The sequence below is a fragment of the Taudactylus pleione genome, unplaced genomic scaffold, assembly GCF_031769625.1.
Source record: "Taudactylus pleione unplaced genomic scaffold, aTauple2 ptg000201l, whole genome shotgun sequence".
Lineage (NCBI taxonomy): Eukaryota > Metazoa > Chordata > Amphibia > Anura > Myobatrachidae > Taudactylus > Taudactylus pleione.
Genome location: NW_028284603.1, coordinates 29,910,751 through 29,925,565, shown reverse-complemented (window position 1 = coordinate 29,925,565; position 14,815 = coordinate 29,910,751). Strand labels below are relative to the sequence as shown.

At 50.9% G+C, this 14,815-nt stretch overlaps 1 protein-coding gene across 1 annotated transcript; it reads left to right on the top strand.

Moving 5' to 3' along the window:
- The first annotated feature begins 67 nt into the window (after positions 1 to 67).
- MRPL57 (mitochondrial ribosomal protein L57) lies at positions 68 to 11,318 on the top strand. Its single transcript, XM_088477544.1, has 2 exons — positions 68 to 197; positions 10,939 to 11,318. Exon 2 carries the CDS (start codon positions 10,952 to 10,954, stop codon positions 11,264 to 11,266), a length of 315 nt encoding a protein of 104 aa, XP_088333670.1. The 5' UTR covers positions 68 to 197; positions 10,939 to 10,951; the 3' UTR covers positions 11,267 to 11,318.
- Positions 11,319 to 14,815: the final 3,497 nt, after the last annotated feature.

Below are 14,815 nucleotides of genomic sequence, written 5' to 3'. Positions count from 1 at the left end.
TTGTGTAAAATAACGCTTAGGGACATACGTTATCCTTTCCCTGCTTATTGTGGTCTCTTGCCCCACTCAAGTATGGCCGATTAGGGTCTTCCGGTTTCTAATAGCGTCCTGCACAGTGAAGGGCAACACACACACGCACAACTTGTAGCGCCTGCCCGGACGGCGAGAGAGGGCCTGATCTTCAGGATCCCAAAGAGGTGAGAGATCAACACCTTCAATTCATCATGCCCAGCGGTACCCACACGGGTACATGAAAGATGTCAGCTCCTAATGGCATAGGGTAAAGCACACACATGGATTAAGGTGTGTGGTTCCCGCACTGGTCTCTTTACCAATCCTAAACACAAATTGTAAAAGCTATGGGAAGGTATATTGGCATTATATTGGTTGTCAGCATGGTTACACCTTCTGGCTGGCATTATTCCACCTGTACTTATAAGTTGATATGAGATTTAGAGTAGATTCCATATTCTGTTCAAGTCTACAGATGCTTGTTTTCATTTTTTTTTTTCTGTAACTAGCTCACTGATTTTTTTTTTTTCTGTTTATGGATCTTCTTAGATCCATAAACAGGAAGAAAAAGAAAAATTCTAGCAAACCCAAAAAGTGTTGGTGCTGTTCGTACCATCGGGAATAAACACTGTTCTTTAGTGTTAAAGAAAATGTGAGCATTTCATGTACTGGCAGGAACATGCCACATGTGCTTCCGATTACGGATGGACATTGGAAGCCGGTGTTTAGCAACCATCGATGGCTGTGATTCAATGGAAGTACTTTTTCCATTGAATTGCAGGTATTCGATGGTTGCCAGCTATCAGATGCAGCTTGACTTAGGGGGTCATTCAGACCCGCTCGCGAGCGGCAGTACGCTCGCAAGCGGGTCGATGTTCCCCACTGCGCATGCACACGACGGAGGGAGCGCCGTCGTGCACATGCGCGAGACCCGGGGAGCGACGGGCTTTCCGTCGCTCCGGGTCTCGCACCAAAGGGGGCGTGCTGTCGATGTTGATTGACAGCACGCCCCCTTTGGTGGGCGTGCCTGCCAGACGGAGGCATTCCCATGGGAACGCCTACTGTCTGAAGCCGGCCCCACTGTGATGTCAGTCGGAGTGATTTTGGCACTGATAGAGCCAAAATCACTCCAGGGCTTGCGGCAGCGAGACCCTACCGTAGGGTCTCCGTCGCAAGCCCGATGGCCGCGATGGTCTTGACCATCGCGACCATCATCATGGACGCTCGCATAAGCTGTGGGTGGTAACCCACAGCTATGCGAGCGTCCATGAGGACGCTCCTAAAACAGGTAGGAGGGCCCTGATTCAGAGCGAGCGCTCTGGTCAGAGCGTTCAGCTCTGAATCAGGCCCTTAGCCCCCTATAAATATTTTATTAATGAAGGTTTCTACTTCAGGGTCCATAGGGTATCCACAGGATACCTTGGGGTATAGGCGATGGCGGCAGACATCCAGGCACCACAGAGTTAATTTTTCAGCCTCCCAGGATGCACTGGGGTCCCTCTCCTATACCCCGCCCCTGAGCCTCAGGCGACTCAGTTTTCGTAGGTGCCTGGCCGGACCAGTCGCACCGTACAGAGGGGGGTCTTTTTAAGGCCCCTGAATATTTCTTCGCAGCTGTGGCTGCACAACTAGAGTGCTCCAGCATAGGACAGTCAGTATTGACGTCCATGCTGTCACTCCTACACCCCGCCGGTACCAGAACGCCGGTACCGATCCGGGGATGCTGGTAGGTAGCTGGGGTCACAGCTAGCGGTGATCCCCGGCTACCTGGACTGTGGCCGGATGCACGGGGAACAAGGTAAGCGACGGGGTCCCGCGGTGGGCACCCGCCGGTAACACAGTCCTGTTTGGTCCCCAGGCAGGGGGCTCCCTGGGGACCGGCTGCGCGTTGGGCCAGGTACTGATCCTGCGCCTTCCACTAGACCACCAGGGACAGCGGGCCGCAGCATGTGCGGTACAGCGCGGCGTCCCAGGGGTTAATAGCACGCCAGGGGAGAACGCCTTCCCTGTCTCACAGCCGGTGTCTCCCCCGCTGCACAGTGCCATTCCACAGCGGTCTGAGTGGGCTGTGTCAGCGCTCCTCCCCCGGGCCCTGTCTTCTCTCTGCTCCTCGGTGGCCATTTTCTCACTACATGTGCTGGGGATGGCAAACGCTGCTGGAAGCTGATAGAGATGCCATTGCGGTCCGGGTCCCCCGCATACCTTTCCTTCAATTAAGGTCAGTGTATGCAGCACTGTTTCCTACCAGGCTCTGGTCTGTGTAGTTGATCGCAGTGCTTGTAATGCAGGATGTTATCTGTGCATTGTATGTGACTTAAATGCTAGCGCTGTTTGCCTGTACTTTCATTTCTGACTGTCAGCCTTTTCCTATCCCTGTTCTTCTGCTACAGCCCTTGCGGTGCGGTGTCGCAGGGTGTTTATTACCTCACAGTAAACGTGGTTTTTCTGTGTGGGAGGTCACATACGCTCCGTTCACACTCCTCATGTCGGAAAGTGAACGAGGATATCCTCTTCCAGCTATAATGTACTGATATCATGTGCAGTTAGCGGAGGGATATGTAGACGCTGAGGGTTTATGGAGGGCATGTTGTATTGTATATCACGCCCCATTTCTGTCACTGTGCCTGCACAAAAAAAAAAAAGGGGACCGCCCTCGGCTGGCTAAGATGCTTACAGCCTTTGTGGGCAACGCCCCCTGCGTTTCCCCATAGGGGTTATCGCAGCCTGTGGTGGTCTCATCACATGCAGGGGTCCCTGGACAGTTGATGGTACCCCAGTGTATCCTGTTTTTCGCCCCCCCAGGTCTCGCAGGAGCCTGTGTGGGTGAATTTATTGTCCAAATGGTATAGCACCTGATGGACGTTTTACAGGGGGAGTCACCATTTTGGCCTTCTAAACGGCCTTTCGGGTCTCAGACGGGTAAAGACATGACGTCTGATGACGGTGACATTATTGACTTTTTCAGACACGAGCCCCTTAGTGCAAAGGAGGCGTAGTCTGGGTCTAAAGTCTATATACCTGGCCTTCTACGGGCAGTCCGTGCGGCTTTGCTTATTACATATCCCCCGTGGCTAAATCCAAATATGCCTTTTTTAAGGATAAGGGTGTTGCCACTGTAATTCCTCTATCTGGTCAGGTGGATCATTTAGAGGAGGCGTGGAAATTCCGGGTAAGCGGTTCCAGCCTCAAAAACGGTTGACCTTTTGCATACCCCTTTTGCGGATAATTACATTTCCGAATGGGAGTTACCTTTACGGGTAGATTCTCATGTTACACGCCTAGTGAGGAGTGCTACGTTGCCCATGCCCTCCAGGTCCTCTTTGAAGGAGGTTCCAGATTGCAAGGTGCAAATATATCTAAAATCCAATATTCCCTTGCTGGAGGGGCTTCCAGGCCGGCTATGGCCGTGTGCTGGGGGGCCAGAGCCGTGGAACACTGAGTAGGTAACTGGATCTCTGCACACTGACTCTCCAGCAGAGCAGGTGGAGAGTGGCAAATTCTCAGAGACTTTGCCACGTTCATAATGAGACGGTCTTACATATAGCCTACTCCTTTCCAGAATCTCCTTGGCAGCAGTAACGGCTTGCCGCTCCCTGTGGTTGCGCTCTTGGAAAGCGGACGCAGATTCCATTTGGAATGCTTTGCCTTTTACGGGACAAGTCCTGTTTGGCCCTCGTCTGGACGCAGTTGTGGCCCTGCAGGCAGCAGCTACGTCTGCGTGTCTGCCATCGGCTACAGTCCCATCAGGGTCTGGGACTTTGTCTTTTCGGCCCTGTGAGGCCAGGGTAAGTCTAAAATACAGCTTTCCAAGACAGTCAGTAGCCAGGAAATCTGCTCAGCCATAAGAACAGGCTTGGAGTACAAGACGTCCTACTCCCAAGTTGGACTATAAGCCTTCAGCCTCACGGGACGGGCCTCCTCTCGGGAGCCCCCAGAGTTGGAGGCCGGCTTCTCCAGTTCGCCCAGTGCTGGTGTCTGACCACCACGGACACTGGGGTAAGAGAAGTATTTTCTTGAAGGTATGTCCTCTCTTCCCGGTAAAAGCCTCCCAGACGGTTTTTCGTTACAGGTCTTCTGTCAATTCAGGACAAGGCCCTGTAATTTTTGAGGGTGTTACACTCTATGCTCCAGGCAGGAGTTATAGTACCTATTCCGTTGCCCCAAAGGGGAACGAGGTATTACTCCATCCTCTTTCTGGTACAGACACCCAATGGGGCTTACCAGGACATTCTCAACTTCGAATCCTTCAACAAATTCTTAAGGGTTCCTCGGTTCGGGAGGGGGACCCTGCATTCCATCATTCAATGGAACCTGGGAATTTTGTGGTGTCGTTGGATATATTCAGGGTGACTACCTGAATATCCCTCTTTTCTTAGCATACCAGTGTTTTCCTCAGGTTTGCAGTGGTCGATAAGAGTTTCCAGTTTCTGGCATTGCCCCTTGGTCTGGCCTCCGCGCCTCACGGTTTACCAGGGTCATGGTAGTTATGGCAGCCCACCTGCGGATGCAGGGGATCCGCTTATTACCCTATCCGAGTGACCTCCTGTTGTTACCACGGTCTCCAGAGATACTTCAGTGCCAGATGCAACGGACAATATCTGTGTTGCTACGTTAGGGCTGACTGATAAACTGGAAATGGTCCTCTCTGATTCTTCACAGAGGATGCTCCATATCCCAACATCTGAGGATCTTTGTGATTTGAGGAAAAGATCTCTGCATTACAGGCAAAGGTACGCAGTTGCCTGCAGAGTCGCCGAGTGTCTATTCACTTGGCAATGTGGTTCCTGGGTTCCAGGATGTCGCTGTTCGACATGGTGGAGAGTACCCAGCTTCACTCTAAAGAACTTGATCCTCTCCGGATGGGATGGGTTGCCCCATAGGATAAAGTCAATAGGCTTTCCCCGGAGGTTTGTCTCTCTCTGGCCTGGTGGCTGCAGAAAGCTCACCTAAACAAGGGGCACCCCCTTTGGGATTGCGGACAGGGTCCTTCTGACGACGGACGCCAGTATCCGTGGCTGGGAAGCAGTGACGGGTCCACACTTGTTCCAGGGCAGGTGGACACCAGTAGTTTTTGCGCTTCCCATAAACATCTGAGAACTCTGAGCAGTATTCAAGGTTCTCCAGCATGCAGGACAGGTCCTCCACGGAAATACCGTGCAGGTACAGTCTGACAACGCCCTCATGATGGCTTATGTAAGCCACCTAGGAGGTTCCCCGAAGTCAGGAGACACTAACAGTGGTGTCCCGCATTCTGGCTTGGGTGGAAGGCTATATCCCTGCCGTCATCGGCAGTGTTCATTCAGGAATCCTCAGATGGAAAGCAGGCTTTCTCAGCCGTCAAGACGTGCATTCAGGGAAATGTCCTCTTTATCAGGAGGTGTTCAATCTTCTGGTGAACAAGTGGAGCCTTTCAGAGATGAGACTCTTCTGATAGACGTAGGTAGGTCCAGTGGACCTTCCAAGTTGTGTACCTCATCCCTCCGTTATCCCTTCTTCCTCCAGTAATAGCAAGAAGGAGGCACGCTCCTGCTGATAGCTCCAGCGTAGGCCAGATGGCACTATTACTCAGATCTTCGGAGCCTCTCAGTTAACACTCCGAAGTTGTTGCCTCTACGCCCGGACCTGTTGTCTCAGGATCCTGGCTGATACCCAGACCTGGGTTGTCTGTCCTTGACGGTGTGGCGGTGGAGACTGCCCTCTTAAGGTCTAGGAGTTTTTCCAGCTCTATAGTTAACAGGGGCTCTGTCCATGCTAAGAGCTCGGAAGTTTTTATCTGCACGAATTTACCATTAGGTATGGTATACTTTCTTTCAGGTGTCGCCCTAGAGGCTAGGCTCCTCGGGTATTCCGGATATCCAGAGGTTGGCTTTCCTACAGGTGGGCTTAGATGATGGTCTTCGCCTTGCTTGCCTGAAGGTGCAGGTTTCTGCCCTGTTAGTATGGTTTCAGTGTAGGATTGCTACTCTTCCTGATGTCCGCACCTTTGTGCAGGGTGTACGTTATATTCAGCATCCCTTTGTTCCACCTGTGGCTCCTTGGGATTTGGCTGTGGTCCTTAGGGCTCTCTGAGGACCGCCATTTGATCCACTGGGCTCAGTGGATTTCAAATGGCTTACGGCTAGGACTGTATTCCTTCTGGCTCTTAATTTGGCCAGTAGGATCTCAGAATGGGAGGCTCTGTCATGTAGACCTCCCTTTTTCTCATCTTTCCTAGGAACAGGGCAGTGCTTGCCTTTACTTCCCCAGTCCTGTCTGCTGGTGAGGCCTATTTGGTACTGGCGCTAAGAATTTAAGTTGACCGTACCAGTCCATTTAGGAAATCAGACTCTCGGTTTTGTCCTTTCTGATTTCCATAAAAAGGGTTGGCCTGCCACTACGCTAACTTTGGCAGGATGGATTCACAGGTCTTCCTGTTCCATTCTCTATTAAAGCGCTTCCACTAGGTCTGTGGGTCCTTCGTGGGCAGCTCGACGTGGCGCCTCAGCGGTGATTGGCAGCCACGTGGTCATCTGTCCATATTTTTGTAAGGTATTATGCTTTTGATACCTTCGCCTCTCAGGATGCTTCCTTTCGGCGGCGGATTCTCCTTACAGCACAGGAGCGTCCCCACCCTTAAAGGATACTGCTTTGGGACATCCCCAAGGTATCCTGTGGATACCCTATGGACCCTGAAGTAGAAAATATGAGATATGGTAAGAACTTACCCTTGTTATCTCTATTTCTGCGAAGTCCATAGGGTTCCACAGGACTCCCGCCCTGTCGCACCTGTACTGCAGATGGGCTTTGATCTGGTCACCGGTTTCTCCGTCTCCTTCTGGTGAGAATGTGATTCTTGTGTGTTCCAGACTGTCTTCTCTCTCTTTTTTGCTCCTCCTCCGGCCTATGGCTTGTTACGAAACTGAGTGGCCTGAGGCTCAGGGGCGGGGTATAGGAGAGAGACCCCAGTGCATCCTGGGAGGCTGAAAATTTAACTCTGTGGTGCCTGGATGTCTGCCGCCATCGCCTATACCCCAAGGTATCCTGTGGAACCCTATGGACTTCGTAGAAATAGAGATAACAAGGGTAAGTTCTTACCATATCTCATATTTTCTCTGTGATCTCCCTCATCCCATTATACTTGGCTGTGAAAACACAGGAGTCAATTCAGTTAGATGCAAGGTTAGAAATTTGGTATGGAAACACCGCCAACGACATTGCAACTCACCCCCTCGCGGGCCAATCTTGCCCCAGACTTGTGGATTTTTGTATGGACCCCTATGGGTAGCGAACAAAAATCTGTGAGTCTTGCGGCACCATAGGTGCGGCATATTGCTGCTCCTAGTCGCTGCTAATCCAATCAACCCTATAGTGAGTACTGCTAATATATACACAGTCCAGTTACATTATTATGACCACCTCCTACATTTGACGTCGGCAGCGCATAGCCCATGAAGTACGTTGCGTGTTGTTCGCTGGCTTGGTGGGTATATACGGTGTGCGATAGGCCATCTGCACACATATCACTGCTGTCATGGGTAAAAGGGGTGATATCTCTGATTTGCAAAAAGGGATGATTATTGGCTTTTGGGCCAAGGGTGGCAGTATTTCTAAAACAGCGCAGTTTGTGAACTGTTCATGTGCTGCTGTGGTGAAGGTGTATCGTGACTGGACAAATGGCACCATTGTGAATAACTGACGTGGAAAGAGCGGAGCATCACATGCCATTTATGTGAGAGGTGAACGTCGGCTACGAAGGTGCGTGAGGGTCGACTGTCACGCTACAGTGGAGCAGCTCTCTGTCAAAATAAACCTGTGGGCCACCAGACGTGTGTCTAAAACGACAGTTCAGCGAACCCTGCTGTGTATGGGGCTCCGAAGCAAACTGATGGTCACTGCACCTATGCTAACGAAGGTGCATCGGCGGAAAAGGCTTAAATTTTCACGCCTGTATTGGAATTGTCCCTTTGTTGATTGGCGAAGGGTTGCCTTCTCCGATGGATCACGGTTTCTGCTTCATCGAACGAATGGATGCTGGCGTGTCAGGCGAGAAACATCGGAGAACACCAGGCAACCATTGCTGGAAGAACACAAGATGGTGGAGGCAGCGGTATGGTCTGGGGAATGTTTTCATGGCATTTTCTGGGCCCACTCATCCATGTGGAAGGCACCCTCAACTGATTTGGTTATGAATCCATGCTTGCAGAGCATGTACACCCATACATGCTGATTGTCTTCCCTGAGGAGATTGGGGTCTTGCAGCAAGACAATGCGACATGTCACATGGCTAGAAATGTCTGACAGTGGTTGGACGAGCACAACCAAGACTTCCAAGTACTTCCCTGGCCCCCTAATTCCCCGGACTTGAACCCAATTAAGCATCTGTGGGACCACCTCAATTGTTGTGTTCTATGAATACTCCACCACGCATCCTCCAGCAGCTGTGGGATGCACTGCAGTCAGCATGGCTCCACATACCTGTGCCAACCTACCAGCACCTTATTGAGTCACTCCCAGCCCGTCTAGCTGCTGACAGTGCTGCACACGGCAGATGCTCTGGCTATTAGCTGGTGGTCATAATAATGTGACTCGACTGTGTATAAATGTAGGTTTCTTATTTATGTGACCACCTTTTCACAAACAAACATCAGATCTGAAACCAACAGGTCTATTTTCTAAGCCTTGGATGGAGATAAAGTTAATGGAGAATAAGGTACCAGCCAATCAGTTCCTAACTGCCATGTGACAGGTTGTGTTTGAAAAATGACAGTTAGGAGCTGGTTGGCTGGCACCTTATCTCTGTCGATTTTATCTCCATCCTAGGCTTACTAAATAGATCCTCATCTTTCCAGATGGGAAACTGATTCTCACAATTGCATGTTGAGCAAAAGGAAAGACAGAGAAATGGCAGTATGTCCTGGGATAGTCACCATCTGGTACAAAACTTGCTTATTTAAAATTAGTGCCAAATAGGTCCATGGGTGCATCATGGGAGCAAAACTGATATATGTATAAGACAGCGAATTGCACAAGTAATTTGCTGCTGCATTTTGGTGCGTAGATTTTCTGAAAATTTTACATTACTATAGCAAAATGAGCTCTTTTTATTAAATACCTGACCTGTATAATTTGCCCAAAAAGATGTGCTCATTGCAGCATTGTGCGTGATACCCAGCGGTTCTGCCGGACAACCTTACCAGCCTCAGCTTGTGTGCGAGAAGTGGTGACAAACCAGACTGTGCCACAAAAATCATTATTTCACACCAGTCAAAAAAATTACTTCATATCAGCCTTTGCCCCCTCCGAATTCGTTATCCTGGCTGAACAAGTCTTGGTTGCCATGACAACTAGAAAAAAACAAATCACTGGTGTGAATGGGTTGTCCCCTTTTCCATACAGAATAATTTCAGTGCAGCAATGGGGCTAGATAACTTACTAAGGCCTTAATTATGAATACATATATTTGGGAACCCTCCTGTTTGTATTACTGTATTTGCCTTTTTTCTGGGATTGCTATTTTGGTGTTCTAATGGGACAGATTGAGCAATCCAAAAGTAATATCTGGTAGAACCGATACAATGTAAATCTGAAAAGTCCTGGTCTCAAAAGTGTAAACAACCTCTAGTTTTGAAGAGGTTACCTGAAGCATTGACACTTTTAGGACCTCATTCAGAGACTGTTGCACGGAGCAATTGGTCGTAGCGAGCAATGTTTTTTCAACTGCGCATGCGTGTACATGGCAGTGCGCGTGCGCAAGCCTTTCTTTCCGACCGCAATCCTCTTGCTCGCTAGTCACTACGAGGTTGTAGCTGTGATTGACATTTTGTGCAGTTTGTGGGTGGTTACAGGGGGAGGTGCTTGTGAACGGGGGTGTGGTGGTGCGCACGCAGGCGTGGTTGACCTTAAAAAGGGCGTTTTAAGGGCGTGCATATATTACTGAGTGAGTCATCACACACGTCATCTCGTTGCAATAACGCTGCTACTGCTCGTAGTGCTAAAGGTAGCCCAGGGTCTACCTTAAGCATTGCGAGTGCAGGCGATGGTTTCTGCCTCAACCGATGTCTGTAGGCAATTAACACTGTAACTGGTGTTAATCGTGCTTACGTAGGTTGCCACCTGCAAATGTGCGTTGTGATTGAGCACTCATTTTGCATATTCTCAATCACTTTGGGTGCGACCGATAGCTCCCGAGCGACCGCCTCTGAATGAGGTCCTTAGTCCCCTCTGACAGGTCTTCATTATGGCAAGTCCTTCACGCATTATGCTGAAAACTGACAGTAATACCACTTTTTATCCAGCAACGTAAAATGACATGTGAGGCAAGTTAGCAGCCAGCAATTTAGGATGAAACAGTTTGAGGTGACATGATGGAAAGATAGCAACTTACCAATGACAGCATGTACGTCACAAATGTATTGCCAGCCCAACCTTACTATAACTGCCTGGAAGATGTATTCACCGGGAGCCAGCACATGGGAGAGAGCTGTTATTTAGGGGTCTATTTACTAAGCAGTGTTAAGAGACAGAGTGAAAAGTGATAAGGTGCCAGCCAATCAGCTCCCAACTGTCATTTTTCAAACACAGCCTGTGAGATGTCAGTTAGGAGCTGATTGGCTGGCACCTTATCACTTTTCACTCGACTCCTAACACTGCTTAGTAAATAGACCCCTTAGAGCTGACTTCTAGTGCAGAGGGGAAGAGGACATCAGGAGTCAGGGCTCAAAACTCCTTATGGCAGCTGCTTATTGTCCATCCCTGCCCCAAGTCCTGTTCTATTGGTCACTCGGTGTAGATAGCGTCTCTATATGAACTGATGGGGATACTTTCACACCACAAAATGGCCGCCTTCAATATGTACAGGTAACAGGTACACTTTTCTTGCTTATAGGAACATTTCAGACATATCCTGGATCTTTATTTTACTTATGGCTCTAATCTGTTTATTTTCAGCAACTAAGCAAAGATGTTCTTGACGAATGTCCTCCTCAGAAAGGGGATACCTGGTCGTCAGTGGATTGGGAAGTACAGGCGACCTCGGGTGGTCACCTGGCAGATGAAAATGTCGATGATTAAGAGGCTGGAGATAGAAGCGGAGACAGAGTACTGGATAAGCCGGCCCTATATGACCAAAGACCAGGAGTTCCGCCATGCTGCTGCGCGGAGGTACAGAGAATTCCAGGAGCTGAGTGCCCGGAAGATAGCAAACTTCCCTGAACACAAATACTTGGGAGATCACTTAAATCATTTAAATGTCACCAAGAAATGGACAATAACTTGATTTCTGTAATACATGTAGTTGAAATCTATTAAATGTATTTTCTCTGATTGCATATTTGTTTGCAACATATATAAGAACATGACATTTTTAGTGCATTTGTCCAGGGTCTGGGGGTCTGATGCCGCTTGGATCGCACGGCTGCTTTCGCACGCAGCCGGTCAATGTTTGTGCTCTGCGCATGCATCGCAGTGCGGGAAGTGATCGCGGTGAGCACGCAGTTCAATCGCATAGTGATTGACACGAAGTGACCGTTTGAGTGTGGAGAGGGGGGGATGGTCGAAGGAACGTAGGCGTGCCTGTGCGTTTGAACGCCGTTGCAGGGGTGTGCATAATTAAGCCCCTGCGATTGTATACGCTGGCAGAGGTCTAGATGGCGACAGAAAGTTTAGCAGTTTGAGGTAGGGTCAGGTCAACCACATCTGTGGGAATGTTTCCGATGTTTTCGCTGACTTGCAGATGGGTTGTGGGCGGCTTGGTATAGTGCTGTGGTTGCCGTACGATTTCATTCATTAGCATATTTCTACTTCAGGGTCCATACGGTATCCACAGGATACCTTGGGGTATAGGTGTGACGTCAGTCATCGGGCACCATAGAGTTAAGCTTTCAGCCTCCCAGGATGTACTAGGGTCCCCCTCCTATACCCCGCCCCCGAGCCAAGGCATCTCAGTTTAGTTCGGTGCCCGGCCGGAGTCGGAGGCACCTGTTAGAGGGGGGCCATGAAGAGCCCCTGAAGTTTTCGTTTTGCAGCTGTGGCTGCACATCTGGAAGTACAGCATGGACAGTCAGTTTTGACGTCCATGCTGTCTTCCCTACACCCCCGCCGGTACCGATCCGGGGATGCTGGTAAGCACCTGGGGTCACAGCTAGCGGTGACCCCAGATGTTTAGGACCATGGCCGGACTCAAGGGGGGCAGCAAGGTAAGCAGCGGGGTCCCGCGGTGGGTCCCCGCTGATACAAGGTCCAGAAGTCCCCAGGCTGCTGCCTGTACTTTCCTTTCTGACTGTCAGCCTTATTACTGTCCTTGTTCTTTCTGCTAAAGCCCTTGCGGTGCGGTGCTGCAGGGTGGTCTCTCGCCTTTTTAAAAAAATTGGTGAGAGGGGTCACATACTTTCTACCATCATTTCTGAAAGTGACTTTCTTCTCCGGCTGCAGTGTACTACGTGTAAAGTACCTTTAGCGGAGGGGGAGGGTAGCGCGGAGGGCCTATGCAGGCAGTGTTTGTTGTTGGCGCAGCCTATTACGGTTACAGCATCGGTACAGGAGCCACCCTGGGCTTGTTTCGCTCAGGCGCTTACAACCTTAGTGGGCCAGTTAGCTCCACAGCCCGCGTTTACGCAGATGGGTTTGTCCCAGCAATCAGTGGTGTCGTCACCCATGCAGGGTTTCCCAAGACAATTGGTGGTACCCCGCAGTCTCCCTATTTCCCCACTCCCGGTTTCTCAGGAGCCGGCGTTGCAAGGGGAGTCTGATGCGGCCACATAAACGGCCGGTGGCGTCTCTGTCGGCTCCTTATGAGGATGACGAAGTGACGTCTGATGACTGGGAGATTCTGGATCTTTCCGATCAGGAACCTCTCCGTACTAAGGAAGCGGACGCTAGGTCCAAGGTGTATATTCCTGGACTTATTCGGGCAGTCCGCACAGCCTTGGTGATTGAGGACGAAGTTCCCCCAGCGGCTAAATCCAAATGTGCCTTTTTTAAGGATGTGAAGGGTGACGCCACAGTCTTTCCTCTTTCGGGTCAGTTGGTGGACCATTTAGAGGAGGCGTGGAAACAGCCTGGTAAGCGATACCAGCCTCAGTGGCGTCTGGCGGTGGCTTATCCGTTCGTGGATAATTATTTTGCTAAGTGGGAATCCCCTCCACAGGTGGATTCTCATGTGACACGTCTTGTCCGTAGTGCCACATTACCAATGCCATCCATGTCCTCCCTTAAGGATGCTACGGACCGCAAGGTGGAGATCTGCCTGAAGTCCGCTTATTCACTTGCGGGGGGGGGCAGCGTGGCTGGCTATGGCCATTTGCTGGGCGGATACTTTGGAGGCGTCCTTCGATTCCGACTGTCCGGCTGAGCAGGCGGAGTTGATTGGTAATCTCCGTGATTCGGCCACTTATATCAACGAGGCGACCTTAGACATTAGTACCCTGGCGTCTCGAATTTCTTCGGCAGCGGTGGCTGCTCGTCGCACCTTGTGGTTGCGATCCTGGAAGGCTGATTCCAAAAAGGGTTTGGAGACGTTGCCCTTTAATGGAGAAGTTCTCTTCAGTCCAGATCTGGAGAAGATTGTAGCCACACTGGCGGCAGCTAAATCGGCATGTCTCCCGTCGGCTGCTGTTCCTTCTGGTTCAGGTACATCGTCCTTTCGGTCTTGTAGGGCCCAGGGCAGGCCCAAACCACAGTCTTTTCCCCGACAGGCTGGCCCCAAGAAATCGGCCAAGCCCCGGAAGCAGGCCTGGAGTACCAGACGTCCGGCCCCTAAGCCAGATGACAAGCCTGCGGCCTGACGGTCCGGGCCTCCCTTTGGGGGATCCCAAAGTGGGAGGCCGCCTGCTGCAGTTCGCCCGGTGTTGGTCGGTCACCACGACAGACACTTGGGTTCTCGAGGTGGTCTCCCACGGGTATGCCCTCTCCTTCCGGCACAGACCCCCGGCTCGATTTTTCACCACGGGTCTACCATCAGACCGGAACAAGGCCACGGAGCTGCGGAAGGTCTTGCACACTATGCTCCAGGCTGGAGTTATAGTGGCTGTTCCATTCTCCCAGAGGGGCCAGGGTTTCTATTCCAATCTCTTTTTGGTGCAGAAACCCAATGGGTCGTATCGTCCGATTCTCAACCTCAAGGCTTCCAACAAGTCTTTGCGGGTGCCGAAGTTTCGGATGGAGACCCTACGGTCCATCATTCTGGCGCTGGAACCTGGGGACTACATGGTGTCATTGGACATACAGGACGCTTACCTGCATGTCCCTATTCTTTTGCGCCATCAACAGTTCCTCAGGTTTGCAATCCGCAGGGACCACTTTCAGTTTCGGGCATTGCCTTTTGGCCTGGTGACAGCACCGCGTGTGTTCACCAAGGTGATGGCGGTCATGGGGGCTTCTCTGCGGCTGCAGGGAGTCCGCATGTTGCCGTACTTGGACGACCTTCTCTTAGTGGCAGTATCACCGGAGCTCCTTCTGCGTCACCTGGACCTGACCATTGCCCTACTGCACCGTCACGGCTGGTTGATAAACTGGCAGAAGTCCACTCTAATCCTGTCTCAGCGGATTCTGCACCTCGGAGCCTTATTGGACTCGGGACAGCAAAGGATCTTTGTGACGGGGGAAAAGATCTCTGCCTTACAGTCGAGGGTGCGCAGTTGTCTGCACAGCCGCCGGGTGTCTCTACACTCGGCGATGAGGTTACTGGGCTCCATGGTGTCGGTGTTCGACATGGTGGAATATGCCCAGTTTCACTCCAGACCTCTGCAGCACCTGATCCTGTCCAAATGGAACGGACCGCCTCAGTCTCTAAAATCCCAGACGATAGTGCTCACCCCGGAGGTTCGCC

Excerpts from the sequence above, each read along its gene's own strand:
- MRPL57 (XM_088477544.1), top strand. The coding sequence starts at position 10,952 with ATGTTCTTGACGAATGTCCTCCTCAGAAAGGGGATACCTGGTCGTCAG.